This window comes from Camelus dromedarius, chromosome 11 (assembly GCF_036321535.1).
Source record: "Camelus dromedarius isolate mCamDro1 chromosome 11, mCamDro1.pat, whole genome shotgun sequence".
In the NCBI taxonomy this organism is placed as follows: domain Eukaryota; kingdom Metazoa; phylum Chordata; class Mammalia; order Artiodactyla; family Camelidae; genus Camelus; species Camelus dromedarius.
In genome coordinates, this window is record NC_087446.1 from 39477800 (window position 1) to 39493124 (window position 15325).

The window sequence follows — 15325 nt, forward strand, 5'->3', positions numbered from 1 at the left end:
GCGAGGTTGGCAGCTGGGAGTGGGGCCAGCCGCTTGTCAGAGGAAGAACAGAGGAGTCTTGGCAATAAAGGGACACTCCTCTCTTTAAGACTCTTTCTGAAAAGGACTCTGCCAGCTTGAAACTGGCTGAAGTCATGAACAGCAGCCAGGATGGCTCACCCACGTCGCAGGCCTGTGGCATCCTAGGCATCCATCCTGCTGTGTCCTTGTCACGCCTCTGGTACAGCCCAGGTCTGGAAAGAAAGGGGATCTGTGGCCCCTCAGAGATTGCAGCCCAGTCACAGACCAATCAAAAATGTCTCAATCGGGTAAGCCCAACCTAACTGCTGGGAGGAGCTGAAATCATGGAAAGAGAACTGAGAGGGAGCCTTGGCTTGCCCACCATGTGACCTCAGAGGGGTCACCTCCCCTTTCTGGACCTCGAGCAGGCCTGCTATCTGACTATGACATCCTGAATTACAGTTTGTGTGCTGACGGACCAGGGCCGGCAGATCTGGGTGAGGAGGGTGGACAGCTTAGAGAAAACAAAGAACAGACTGGCAGCTGGGCAGTGATTCAGGGAGGCAGCCATGAGAGAGAAGGCGACGGCTCCACCAGCTGGTGCTAAAAAACGGCCTGGGGTTCATGCCCAAGAGCTGAACCCGTGTACCTGCACCACTATCACCAAGCAACACCCTTTCCTCATATCCAACCCCACCCTTTCTGACATGACACCCCAGATTGTAGTCTTCTGTTATTTTCTCCTCCCTCCAGATTTGTCCTATTTGCTTGAAAGTAACATCAATCTAAATGTCTGAACTGAATCAGAAGAAGGGAAGAGCAAAAACAGGTTATTTGTTCCAGCTTCTCATACCTATTAAAGGCAGAATTGAAAGATTGAAGAAAAAAAAAAACCCTGGGAAGGGGATAATCTAAACACTCCCTTATTACAGGGGAAAGGGTGTGGGGAGGGGCTGCTGTAGGTCTCTTGAGGCACAGAGTTCAGACTAAGTCAAGAGCCTGAAGTATGCAAATCATCATCACTGGGAGCTTAAAAAAAAAAGATGGGTATATTTATTGGCTTCAAAGTGAGGTAGAACTGAGACTAAAACTCGGTTCCACCAAAGGCCTTGTCGAAGTGACATTCCTGCTCTAAGCAGGATTGGACTTCAGTGGTTCTCAACCCTGGCTGCCTTTTAGAGTTAGTCTGTCAACTCTGTAAAAATACTGATGTGGAGGACCCACCCACAGTCAATGTGAGGGGACATCAGTAGTTTTTTAAGGCCCCTGGGCAATTCTAATATGCAGCCAAGGTTGAGAAACACAACCCCTTCCACCTTGAAGTTCTAAGATCCAAGGACTGCTCTTCTCTCAATATACACCCCAAATTTCTTCTTTTACAGGGTTCCAGTCTGCCCAGAGTGGCCAAGAGTGGCAGATGCTGTTTACAGTTTTCCCACACCTGACAAACCTTCCCTGACTACTGTTTTGCTTGCCCTTCAGCCCGGCCCACCTCCCTACCACTTTGCCACCTGCCCTCCTAACCTGGACCTTCTCTGCTTCAGTTCCTTGGTAGCCTCCCAAGCTCAGCCAGCCCTGTGGTATCCTCTTCTTCTAAGGAGGTCAGAGTCTTTTGTGCTTCATAAGCCTCCTCCCTGAAGCTCGTCCCCCTTTCCTCCTCCTGCATCTCGACTCACCCCCAGCCTTCTCACCCCCATATTTTGCTGCTCCTGATGGAGGTGGGATGGAAGATGTAGGCCCAAGAGTTGAGAAAAGAGCTGTTGCTAGGAAAAGAGTGTGGGTGAAGAGATGGTGGGTGGGAGGAATAGGGCTCCCCAGTTTTATTTCTCCCTTTGTCGTAAGTGCTCCAGAGCTAAAACCAGTTGTTTAAGAACTATTATGAAAAATTATGAGGTCTGACCGTGACAGCAAGGGTGAGCGAATCAGCCTCAGAAACAGCCGCAGTGCTGATCCTTGGTATTTATAATAGTCTCCTCATAGAAGGGCCAAGCCACTGAGAGAAGTTTAGAAGAGTGAATTCTCAAAGAACTGCCAAACTGTGCCACTACCAGAGGTGGTATCCAAAATGTCTTGGCCCATGCTATACCTCTCAGAAAAAAGAAACTGCAAAACGTCTTCTTAAGAACGGAAATGCAGTTGAGACAGATAATCTTTAAATGAGGAGGCACACCTTCCTCATCACACTGAGTGATACGTGGTCCATTTCTGAAACAGCTCTGCCTCAATCTATAGAGGTTCCCATTCCTTCCGGTTGGCTACATGCCAGGCACATCAGAGCCATCATCGCCACTTCTCACAACCTCCTTGCAATGTCAGTGGTATAATCATTTCTGTTTCCAGGTGAAGAGATGGAGGCTCTGAGCAGTTTAGTGCCCCAAGTCACACACAGTAAGTGGCAGAGCTGGGATTTGGAAACTAAACTGCTCCACTCCAGAGGCTGTGTTCCTTCTGCTCTAGCACCCTGCCTCCTTCCTCCTTCCTACTTTTGTTTTCACCCCACCCCACCCCCATTCCTCTCTCCTAAGCAGCTTTGCTGTTTTTAAATCAACCTTGACCGTGGTAATAGAACCTACTGGGGTTGAAGAGAGTTTCTGGAGAATTGTGGTGTGTGTTAAATGAAGGCAGTTTCTAAACTGTGTGCCAGATCTTTCCCCCACACAGGAGGTGGCATTCTGCTTGCTGTAAGTTAACAGCAGACTAGCTTTCCCTCTATCATTTCCCAGAGTACATACAAACCAATACATTATCAAGGACCAAGACCTGGACGTTCTATAGAGAAACAGGAACAAAAGAAAATCAATAATAATGTAAAAAAAAATACCAGGTTACAGGAGGATTTTTATTACTAGGTCAAAAAAAGCTCTGCAGGGGAGATGCAATGAGCCAAGTATTCACTAGAATGAAGTCGTTGGAGGGGGGTGGAACAGGGGTGGGGGGTGGAGGGGAGCTGGCTACCTCTTGCTGTTCAGGTCACTACCCTTTGACAGCAGTGGACTCTGACCTCAGCAACCCTACAATTCTGTTTTGCTTGACCCTGAAACCCATGAAAGTCAGAAGTAGGCATTGCCCAAAAGTTGAGATAAAGCTGACTAATATGGGAAAAGCTCCCGGTATGTGCCCCCAGCTGAAAGGAGATGGCAGTTCTTTGGCGGGAGATGCAATGTATTCTGTCTTCCTCCTTTCAGGGAAATGCTAATCCTTCATAGGCAACTGGAGGGGAAGACTAAAATGTGTTGATGATGAATGACAATAATCCTTTGTCCACTGCCACCTCCTCCTAGGGTTGAACCTTAAGAGTTTAATCAAATGTTGGTAAGTAAATTAATACTTTACTGCATAGAGTCAAAAAGGAAGTGGTGGGAAGAATGGGTTGTGAGAATATATTTCCTCTGACATGAATCTCCAAAGCTTAATTGCAAAGACATTGATATGGGGTATGAGTTTGTGTGTGTGGTGTTTTAGGCTCCTTATTTACATACATACACATATGACAGTCACTATCCCAAAACTGTCTTATATCAAAGCATGTCAGTGTTAAAGACGTTAACTTCAAGGTTTAAAGATCAAAGTAGTATGTTGGAATTACATTTTGTTGTTAAAAACAATATCAGCAACAACAAAACTCATGCATTTCTGCACCAATAAGAATAACATGACCTTTATCCCCAAATCCTTATGAGGGAGGTTGCATTTTCATTCCAGTTCAGCTAACATTTGAGTGGCTAGTGCATGCCAGATCTGCTGTGCTGGTCACTTTGACAGCCATCTCTTTTAACCCTTATGACATCCTGCAAAGTAGATATTATTATGTTTATCACAATTGAGAAAATCAGTGCTCTAAGAGGGAAAATAACTTATCTCTGAACACCCAGAGACAGAGTAAAAATTCAAAATAGAGTCTTTTGGCATTCCGGTTTTCCTCTGAGATACAAAAACAAACAACCACACACACACACACACACACACACACACACACACAAAACACAAAACACAAACAACGGGTAGCCAGAAGAGTTTTAAGGAATTTGACAAATGATGGGCTTCTGAGACTCACACAGTGAGTTGGGACTAAAAACTAGGTTTTCCAATTCCCAGTCCAGGTTCTTTCGCCACATTACAGCATTACCACCCAAAGCGCTGGGTTTTCCCAAGAGGTGTTTGGATGGGATTCCAAGCCAGCGAGATGCAAATAGGTCTGACCCACATTCCAGCTCTTGGATAAATAAAAACTCCTAAAGGGCAGAGCCCATTTTGTGTGCTTAATTTGAGAGCCCCACTGTGGATTGTGTATCAATATTAAACAACCATAGGTACATTTGCCAAGGACTAACAGCATGGGTTCATTTTAGCAGTTAGAATACTGGGAATATTATGGAGGAACCTCATAAAGGTGCTGAAAGGCTGATCAAGTAGTCATAAATTTTTAAGATTTAAAAAAAAACCCTCTGAAATCATCTAATTAAACTCTAATTTTATAGGTAAGATCCTGAGAAATTAAAATAATGTGCACAAGGATTTGACACCAGTCAGCAACAGACCCTTTTCTGTCTACCAGTTTTATCTAACTTAATGTCATACAGTATTGTAAGATAATATTTTCAGGAATGTAACATGTTGTAAGCTGAAGTTTGACTGGCGGGTTATAGAGTCATCAGAGATAATGAAATATCTCTCAGATTTAACTTTTCCTTATCCCACTGACCAAGTGAACGCTAAGAAATCTCCCTTGCTGGATTTCAAGTTCAATTAAGTTGGTATCATTTCTTAATTAGTGTCTCATTAATTCCAGCCTCCTGAACTTCTCTCCTGGCATTTCCCCTATCTGCTAGCCCTCTAAGCTCTCTGCATTGTTCTCTTTATAGTTCACCTCTTCTAAGCTGGCTTTTCTGATTACTCTTCTTCCCATCAATGCTTATCTTGCTTTGATTCGCTTAATATTTATGTTCAAAGTGTTCCTTCCTATCAGTAGAAAAAAATTGCTTATTGCTGGATGTTTCCTATATCCCCAAAGGACAGAATCAATTGTTTCCACTTTTAATTTTTTTTATGCTACCTAAGACAATGCTGTACTCCATGAGCACCAAATATTTGTTAAAGGCATAAACCACGTTAATTTACTTTGCTACAAAAGGGAGACTTCATTCTTGACAGAAAATGAAATTAAGATAACTTTCACTTTGCGAGATTATTCTAATTTCTCAAAGACTAATTAATGAGTCACATGCATATCAGTTTGATAGTCTATCAAAAAATTAGTTCAGTGGTTGATACTCTATCAAAATATTGGTTCAGTGGTTCTCAACCCTGGCTGATCATTCAAATCAACTGGGAAGCTTTTAAAAGTTCCAACACCCAGGCCTCACCACAAAGCAACTGAATCAGAATTCTTGCGGGTATGTCCAAGCAAAGATTTGCATATATCATATTGATATTTGATTTGCACATATTGATTTGTACAACTTCACTCTTACGAACAGATTTCTCTGAAGAATGAACAGGTTCAAATATGGTTTTGTGGTTGTCCTTAGAATCACAAAATTTTAAAACTGAGAACTAACACACTGTCTGGATCAACCCCTTTATTTTACAGGTGAGGACGCTGTGGTTTAAGAGAGATTGATAGATTAGCCTCATACAATGGCGTGGTGATGGCTGACAGTTTGTATCTTGAATCAGTGAAATTCTCTAAACTCCCATTCTGGAGTCAGCGACTAGACCAAGCTGTTTAGGTTTTAAAATTTCTGCTTCCTTCTAAAGAAAATGTATTTAAAAAGTATTGAATGTGGAAGATTTGGATTCTAAAAGCTGTTAGTACCAGGTACTCCTTAAAGACCTTCAATTTGGCATATTCCAAATAGTCTATTGTCATGGCAGAGGAAATGCCACTGTATAATATACCAAAGTCCAAAATAAATGACTCGTATCTATTTGCAGTGTTTTTCATTGGCCCTAACCTATGAATCCATAATATTTTATGCTATCAGAGCCCAGAGTATTTCTAGCCCTTAACTATACCACTTGTTAGCAGACTTACTGCTTATGAGCACGCTAATCCACACACTGAACTTGCCTTTTTTCTATTAAAAGGAAGATCATACCTGCCCGACTGACCATGCATTTTTCATCTATTACAAGGGTTAAATCAGATGATCTGTATGGAGATATTTTGAGAATAGTAAAGCACTATCCACATACATATATAGAATCATATTACTATCTCCAGAGCAGTGACTTGTGAATAAATATTTGTTGCTTTGATTACTGAGGCTCTGAATTCTAATTCCTTGGTACCACGCCTCCCCAGAATCAACAGGAACTGGAGTTACTTCTGGACTAGAAACTCTAGTCACTGAAAGTATCACATAACTAAATATTTAGGGAGGTAAAGTGATGTAGTGACCCAGGATTTGGCTAGTCTAGGCTCTGGTCCCAGAGTCTGCTTTTAACTATTGACTTTGGACAAGTCACTTAATTTTTCTGGGACCAGAGTCTCGTCAGTGGTCAAAGGATGACTTGAATAAGAGTCAAAGATCCTTTTGATTTATAAAATCAGAATATTAGTACTTAATTAAAATTACTAAAGTGCAATTTCCCAAGCCATTAATTCATGTGGTTTCACATTTTTTTAAGTCCCTTTTTAGAAGTACAGGGTTGGAGCCTAAAAACATAAGCCTATTTCTGGTAAACAGACATTTCAAGCACATGTGTATAAGACCCTCTTTAAAAGAAACATCTCTCCTCAGATACTTTATGCTTGTTAGTATCCTGTCCAGGAGCCCTTGCTCCAAAAATAAATATATGGTTACCCAAAAAGCAAGTAATACAGTACTAGACAGAGTAGGAACCCAAATATTTTATGTTACAGTTCTTTCAGTTGATGTTATTTAACTAATCTGAACCTGATTGCCTATATTTAAATGGGAATGATACATTCCTCAATGATTCATTGAGATAGTATATATTAAAATACTTTATAAATGATGAAAAGCAACTGCAAGATATAACTATCACCTAAGGAGTACAGCTTACTATACCGTGTTCCTTCTAAGAAGTGCGCTTTTTCAAGAGATAGACCAAAATCTTTCTGACTCTACTATAAACACAGCACTTACTCCGATGCCTGGCTCAACAAATATGCTCAATAAGGTCTGCCGCATGAAAAGCATAATCCACAGAAAGACCAAAAGCTCCGTGAGCTCAGATTCCATACTTGTTTTTATTTCTAAATTCCCAGAGCCTAGTGAAGTAACTAACACATAGAAGAAACTCAGTAATCATTAGATGAATAAAATTTTTGCCCCCTCTAGTTCCTCTTCAGCACACCTTAAGAGGGAGAGGCAAGCATGGGTGGCATGAAAGATGATTTCTGGTAAAGGTTGCTTGGAATGGAAAACTGGAAGTTAAAAACTTGGAAAATTTATCCCCTAACAAATAGCTTGGGAGAACAGAAAAGCATAGATAGGTTCTGAGTTCAAATTCAGTTCCCAAATTCTGCTATCTTGGTCAGTTAATCTATTAACCTCTCCAAGACTCAGTTTCCTCATCTTAAAATGAGAATAGTTCCTCTTTCCTAGTGTTAAGCACTAAAATGGAAGCTTCATAATAGCAGAGACTTTATTTTGAGTCCACTGTATCTACACTGAACATTACTGAACTATATTGAACAGTGCCTGGCACAGCAATAGATTCTGAAATATTTGATTTGTGAGAAACTGACTGAGATAACACAGGTAAAGTATGTAACAGAATGTCTGCATGAAGTTAGCAAATGTAAGCCTCTATCATCACTATTATTACTACCATTACTAGTAATATCTGTATTATTACCCTTACTAGTGGTTGTAGAGCAAGCAGCCTCTTCTGGGGAAAGACTCAGATCTCAAATTCCCCATTTGCTGGTTATGTGACTTAGGACAAATTAACATACTGGGGTTCCTTCGGTTCCACAAAAAGCTCAGTGTCGTGAGAAACCACCTAACACTCAGTCTAGAGTCCTGGCGCCACGTGATACAGGGCAGCTATTATTATTAAGGCAAAAAAACGCCTAGCCTCCTTTTATCCGAGAACTGCCTGCCATTTCCCACATTATTGTAGCTGAATACATAGCATGACAGCAAACAAGGAAGGAAGGAAAGAATTTAAGAGACCGAAACCGCTAAAAAAGAAAAGGGAATTAAACTGGTGCTTGACAGTTCCCACCACGGGGTGCCAGTTTCCGCAGCTGTCAACCTGTCCAACCAGCCAAGCCTCGAACAGGACACTCTGCTCGGTAAGAAACAAAAAGGAGGCAGAGCCGATGCTTAGACCCTCCCCCTAACGGTCTGTCGGCCGCCGGCCTCAGGCCGCCGCCGGACTCTCGTTTCCGGCCTTCGCAGGACCACAGTTCCCAGCATGCTTTTGGCGGGAAGTCTTTCCCGCTGGATGACTACTAATCCCGGCATGCCATTCGGCACTCCACGGAATGAGATGGAAGAGTGGAACGACACCATTGCACGCAGGGAATTGTAGTCCATACAGCTGCTGGCGCTTAGAGGGGCGGGGAAGAGCCGGGTCGCTCTCGTCAGCTGAGGAGAATGATTCATAGAGGAGGGTCTGGAGAGGAGAAAGGTTCTGTCTTTGAAAGCCCACTTAAAGGGCTGGACTCTTCTCCGAGGGAGGGAGAGGCAGGAGAGCAAGCAGGAGCTCGGGCCTGACCCAGCCTCAGGCCGTTCGCCAGGCCTCTACCGAGTCCTGGGCCTTGTCGTGGGTGGCCGCGAGGCGCCGGTTGCTGGGGGACGAGTGACGTCGCGGGGTGAAAGTTGAGGGGCGGTGACGTAGGGCCTGCCCGGGCGGAGGCTGGCGGGTTGGAGGCAGAGGGAGGGAGGGAAGGAGTGAAGGAAGGAAGCTGGGAAGGAGCGAGCGAGCGGGGGCGCGAGGCTTTTACCTGGAGGCAGCGGCTTGGGCGCGCAGAGCGGCCGCGGCTCCCCCGCACCTGCGGCCATGGATGAGGAGCGCGCCCTCTACATCGTCCGGGCCGGCGAGGCGGGGGCTATCGAGCGGGTCCTGAGGGATTACAGCGATAAGGTAAAGAGCCCTGGCCCCAGGCGTGCGGTATAGCACCCCCGGGCCGCCCCCCTTCCCGGCTTGCAAATCGCATCCCTCCCAACCCCCTTCATTCCGGGGATGCGCATTGCTCTTCCCCGAAAACGTTTCCGGCTTGGGCATGCGTGTTTGTGCCCCCAGCCTTTTCCATCAGTGCATCCTGTATCCCCCTGCCCCAACTCTAGCTCCCACCCCTCTCATTCCGGTCCAGCAGTTTGTCCTAAGGTCCTCTTTCCAAGCTTGCAAGTCACACCCCCAGAGTCTGTAAATGTGCATCTATGCCCTGTGCCCTACTCTTGGATACATAAATACACACGAGGCTTCTTTACTTGCATAGCATAAAAATACGTGTTTCTGTGCATAAACATGGCCCTTGACATGCATAAAACGCATCAGTCACGATGGCAGGTTTTGATACACATACAGAACTGTACAGTTTTCAAGGCGTGATGTCTCATATATGGTCTAACTGGATTCTCAAGGTATTTATAGAGTAGATAGTATCATCCTCCCCATTTTGTAGATGAGAAAACCGAGGCAGTGGGAACTGAAATCATCTCAAGGTCATGGACATACTATGTTGGAAGTGGGGGGGAGACTAACTCATAATGAGACCTGTATTTGTATCGCATTAACAGCTTTTCCCATCTATTATCTCATTTAATCTTGACGGCAATCCTGTTAGGTTTTATCCGCATTTTGCAATTGAGATTCTAAATTGGTTAAGTAACTTGCCCAAGGTCATGCTTGTGAGCTGGGATTCCAACCTAGGTCTTCAAACCTTTCATTATTCTTTTCGCTTTACAATTCTGCAGTAAAAAGGTATCTTCTTGTGTATTCCAGTTACTTCTCTGAATGTCTCTTCAAGAACCGTTAGCTCCCCATTACTTTTCCTTACAGGAATTTTACATGCTCACTTCAAAAGGTAACATACCACACTTTTATTCCATTTAGAAGACGACTTTATAGGAATGACTGATTACTCCCTTCTGTGAACACACACCCAACACCAGGGCACACCCTAGATATAATATCTTTCTTCCTTTCATTTACTTCCATTCATAACTTCCCCTTTTCTGTTTGCTATGTGCCCACCACTGCACTTCCACACACTTTGTATATTGAGCTTCCATGATGCCATTTCCCATTTAATCTTCCCAGCAATCCTGTAAGGAAGGTGGTGGTATTCCCCATTTCACGAATGCTAACAATTAGGACAACGTTGCCCCAAGTCCACACAGCCATTGAGAGATGGGGCTGAGATTTGAATCTAGGTTGTCTGACTGCTCTTTTACAGGACTATGCTGCTTTCTTGGGGAGGATGGATGGATTTTGTCCTATTCATATCTTAGCTGCTTCAGTTTCTGATATGCCTTAATTTTGCATATCTTCCCAGTTTAGAAGAAATTCGTTTAACACACAGGTGTATGTATTGTGGAGGTTAGAGTCGTCCCTTGATGTCTGCAGGGCATTTGTTCCAGGACACCCTCCCTCCCCATGTGGATATCAGAATCCATGGATGCTCACTCAGATCCTTTATATAAAATGGCATATTATTTGCATATAACCTACACAGCTACACACATCCTCCCTTACACTTTGAAGCATCTCTAGATTACTAATAATACTTAATACAATGTAAATGCTGTATAAATGGTGGCAAATACAGTATAAATGGTATGTCCCTAGTTGCCAGCACGACAAATTCAAGTTTTGCTTTTAGGAACTTTCCAGAATTTTTTCCTAAATATTTTGGATCCATTATTGGTTGAATTCAAGAATGTGGAGCCTGCACATATGGAGGCCCAACTGTATATTCATTTAACTTGATTTATAATTACTTTCCAAAAACAGTTTGAGGCAACTACAAACTGATTTTCAAAAGAAAGAAATACAGCAGAAAACTTGGCCACAGTGTTGAATCAATTAGTATTTACTTAGCCCTTATTATATGCCAGATATCCAGCAATAAATAGGAACTTTCTTCTGTAGGGAAGAGTGGAGGAAAAACCTCCAAGTGGTCTTATCACCTCCTTCAATATTTCTCCTTCCCTTCATGGCTAAACTAATTAGAACTCTGGATTTGCTTCCTCCAGTTTATCTCTTCCTCTCCTTGATCTCCTTCCAGGTTGGTTTCCACTTACCACTCCTGGCCAAGTGCTGTCAGAACTTAAGTTTGGACATCCCCAACCTCTCCTCTTACATTGGGAATGTTTTTAAAATTGTAGTGCCCAATGTGTGTTGTTTAGGATGGTATTTTTTGGGCCAAGCCTGAGAATGCTCCGACTTGATGTGAACCAGTTCAGCCACTCGTTCAGAAAAGAGCTCTCATGTTTAATGCTGCTTATAGTAGGGCCAGAGTAAGAAAATCATTGAGTTTCATGTTGGCGGTGGGGCTTTGCCCCTCAAGGCAAGAGACACTAGAGGCAGATGAAGAGGGAGGGGGAAGTGTAATTGCAGTGGTCCAGCAATACGAATGGGGAGGTAGAATTAAATTGCCCCTCTCTGGGGGATATGAAGTCTGAAACCCTGAAAATGTACCTGGGTACTACCTTGTGCCTCATTTTCCTTATCTGGAAAAATGGATTTGAGAATTGTTTAGAGTGTAGTGTCATGGGGCATTGAGGAGTCTAACCAAAAGGGAAATGAATGGTGTAGAGAGAGAATGATTGGTTCATTGTTTGGGAAAGGAGGTTCTTTCTCCTACATTATTTATCTAATAAAGCCAGTCCTCAAAAGGGAGGCAGTCAAGGATAGTGGAAAGAAGGTGGAATTTGGAGTCAAATCAATCTTGGTTCCGATCTGCCATTTATTAGTTTTATGACTATGGATAAGTTATTTTAAGCCTGAGTCTCACTTTCCTTATCTGTAATGTGAGGTTCTATAACCTAAGTTATGAGGCTTAAATTTACTGAGGTGTAATGCCAAACACTGTGCAAAAGGCACCTAGGAGGCATTCAGTAATGATCAAGGTACTCAAGAGGTCCTGTGGCTGGAGCACAGGTTCTGGAGCCAGAATGCCTGAACTCTGATTCCCAAGTTACTATCCATGTGACCTAGAACAAGACTTAACTTTACTGTGCCTCAGTTTCCTCATCTGCCAAACAAGGATAATAATAGTAACTACATCATAGGTTTATTGTCAGAATTCAATGAGTTATATGTGTAAAGCTCTTAGAACAGTGTCTGGTACTAAAGAAAAACCCGTAACTGTTAGTTTTGAACAAAAAAGTCAGGAATTAAACATGTGGCACTGAGTTGATGTAGCCCAGTGAAAATTAGAGAATATACTTCATTCTTTCTCTTTTCTCTTGACCCTTGCACTTCCTACTGGTTAGCGAAACACCTTCTACAATGTTTAGAGCAACATTTACCTGCCTGGCTCCAGGTAACATCTAATTTCTATTATGTTGAAGAGACTAATTTTCAAACCTTCTTCCTTCCTTCACTAAGTCTTGTTATTTTGGGGAGAGGGAAGATCTATCTATCCTGGAAAAAAGGAAACTTGTCTGTTTCTCAAGGGCATAATGAAAGTTGACTCAGCATAGGAAAGTATTTTTTTTAAAAAAGGAAGAATGTTGTTCTTTTCACTCTGCTCAATTCACCTGTTAACATTTATGGAGTGCCTGCTATGTACTATGTATTATCCTAAGTGCTTTCACATGTCATTACATATAATCCTTATGTTAAAACTTATGAGAGAGATGGAAGTATTTTCCCTTTTTTTGGTAATAAGAAATTGAGGTTCAGAAAGACAAAGTGGCTATCTGTGGGCCCAAGGGTACATAGCTAGAAGGGGCAGACCTAGTCTTCAGATTCCACATCCACAACTCTTTTTGCAAGGCCTTGTTGCTTTTGCCCTGTCTATTTTGTGTTATTGAGCACAAAAGAGAAAGGTTTTTCAGGACTATTTCCTTTGGCTACTGCTGGGCCCTCATCACCTCCACTCCAGTTATAGAATGGTCTATTAATGTGGAAAGTATATATTTTTCTAGTCTAGGCTGTCCAAGTTCTTCTCTTCCCTCAGAGCCTGTTCTGATAACATATTTGGTAGAGAGATTGGCTGCCATCATTTTGATTATCAACAACAAACAGTGATCAAGGGCCTCGAAGTACACATTAGTATCTTAGTTTCTTGAAATCACAGGATATTTAGACTAGAAGGAACCTCAAAGATAATTGGATCCAACACCCTCAATTAATAGGCAAGAAACTGAGGCCTAGCCTCATCATCAACCATGATGATAATCAGAGAGATGGCTTTGCAGCCATGAAGGCCACCTGAACATAGGATTAGGCCTTAGCAAGCTCCGTGAGGATTCCATTATGGAAGTATGGCAAGTCTATGGCCAACTGAAACCTAAAAGTTATTTAAGATACAGGCAGGTAGGTAGATCTCTGAGAGTAGTCCTCATAAGAGAAGAAAATAACACTGATAGCAATGAGGTCTTTATTTATGTGCTAGAAGAATCTGATTGGTAGGGACCCAGTATTAGGACAGTTCTAGAAGTACAGCCTCTGCATTTGAATAGGGTCTGCAAATATCCTGGACTGTGTAAGGGGACTTGTTATTTTATACTTTGAGGTTGAATTCTGACTCTGAGTTCATGCTACAGGTTTTTGCAGAGGAGCATGTATAGTGGGGCTGCTCCGTTATTGTGCTTTGTTGTTATTTCCAGATTGGATTATATAGTCTCAGATACAGGCATTTGGATCTAGAAGTAATCTTTACTCCTGAAACACAGCACAGCACACACACATACACACACACACAGGTTAATTCCCTTTTATTGGTTCTATTTGTGTGTATCTTTGGAAATCTATGAAATAATCCTAGTTCTCTAATAGATCAGTATTTGGCCTCATCATAGACCATGCCATAACATTAGTGTCCACTTACTGAATACCTGCTTTGTACAAGGTGATATACATAAAAATAAGGAAACTCTTGACAGGTGGTAAAGTTGAATAACTTGAGCAAGTTTACACTTTTAATAAGCCATGGGACTGGTCTCAAACCCAATGCTGTCTGACTCCTGAGCTGAGCTTTCTAGAGCCTGTTCATAGGATGTGAAGAGGGGAATCTTCATGAGTCCTGTGTGTTCCTGAGCTGTTCCTAACTTACTTGGTCTCTAAATTGAAAAATGGTTTTACTCTTTAATTTATATTTGACTTGTTGCTCCTGTTCGTATGTAAATTAAGCATGTAACGATGGTGAGGTGGTTGACTATTGACCAGCAGTTTTTAGAAAGGCATATACAGCCAGAAATGCTGGATCCCCTTCCTCTCCCTTTCAGCCTTAGAAAGGGGAAAGCATAAGGGTTAGAGGTACTGAATAGAGTAGGTATTATCTAAGTTAATAAAAGATAAAAGAAGCCAACCTTAGAGAAGCCAACATCTTTGAATCTAAACAATATTAGAGCTCTGAGCTTCTGAATAGATTGGCATATTCTAAATCCAATTTGTATTGCCTCACAATACAATACATTTTCTAATTAAATTAAGCCCTGATGCTAGTATACAGGGCTTTTGAAAGCTTTTCTTCCTCCGTTCCTTTCTTTTTTTTTTTAATGTTGTGGTTTTATGACAGCATCAGCCTTGCATTTAAAAAGCAGAAGAAAAATTAGTCCTTGATACTATTCTAAATTACCACCTCAAAAGATTTAAGTCTATGGAGAGACTGTTTAAGAGATATTTTTATAACTTAAGGAGAATCTTTCCAAAAGATGATTTCTTCTTCTGTTCCTTTACCACAAACACCAAAAAAGGTTTAGGAGAACTATTATATTGGCAAGTAGGTACATTAGTCCATTTATTCCAGATAATGTGTGGAATTTAATATTTCACATATAATTACAAAAAATAAGCTTTCTTGGTTTCTAAGCACAATTATTTATTTTCATTTGTAGTGAACCTTTCTAAGCTTCAGTTTACAACCATACAATGTACTGATTCTTTATCTGTTATCCAGTGTTAGTTTTTACTAAACTTAAGGTCTGTAAATTTCTAGATTATAGCCTTTGTTCTTTCTTCCTTCCTTTTCTTCTTTTTTTCTTTCCTCCCTTGATCATTCACTAATTCAATTACCTTTTATTTAAAAGTTTTCTCTTTTAATTATAAAAATAATATGTCAACAATGAGTTTTGTCAAAAAAATCACCAGAATTTCCACCAAGCCTACATAGTTGCTTTTATTTTTATATTTTAACACTCAAGCCTTTGTCTGATGCATGCATATATTTATG

At 41.8% G+C, this 15325-nt stretch overlaps 1 protein-coding gene across 5 annotated transcripts in view; it reads left to right on the forward strand.

Annotated features, from left to right (window-relative positions):
- Positions 1–8534: 8534 nt before the first annotated feature.
- The window catches only part of RIC8B (RIC8 guanine nucleotide exchange factor B), a 97526-nt gene continuing 90735 nt past the window's right edge, over positions 8535–15325 (forward strand). For 3 of the 5 annotated variants that reach the window (XR_010383200.1, XR_838418.3, XR_838419.3), the window contains exon 1: positions 8535–9063. Coding sequence is in view for 2 of the 5 variants with exons in the window: in XM_010996459.3 (XP_010994761.1) it covers positions 8980–9063 (84 nt within the window). In the remaining 3 variants the exon portion in view is untranslated. The remainder of the gene's footprint in view (positions 9064–15325) is intronic. The other 2 variants (XM_010996459.3, XM_010996462.3) reach the window with 2 other exon arrangements.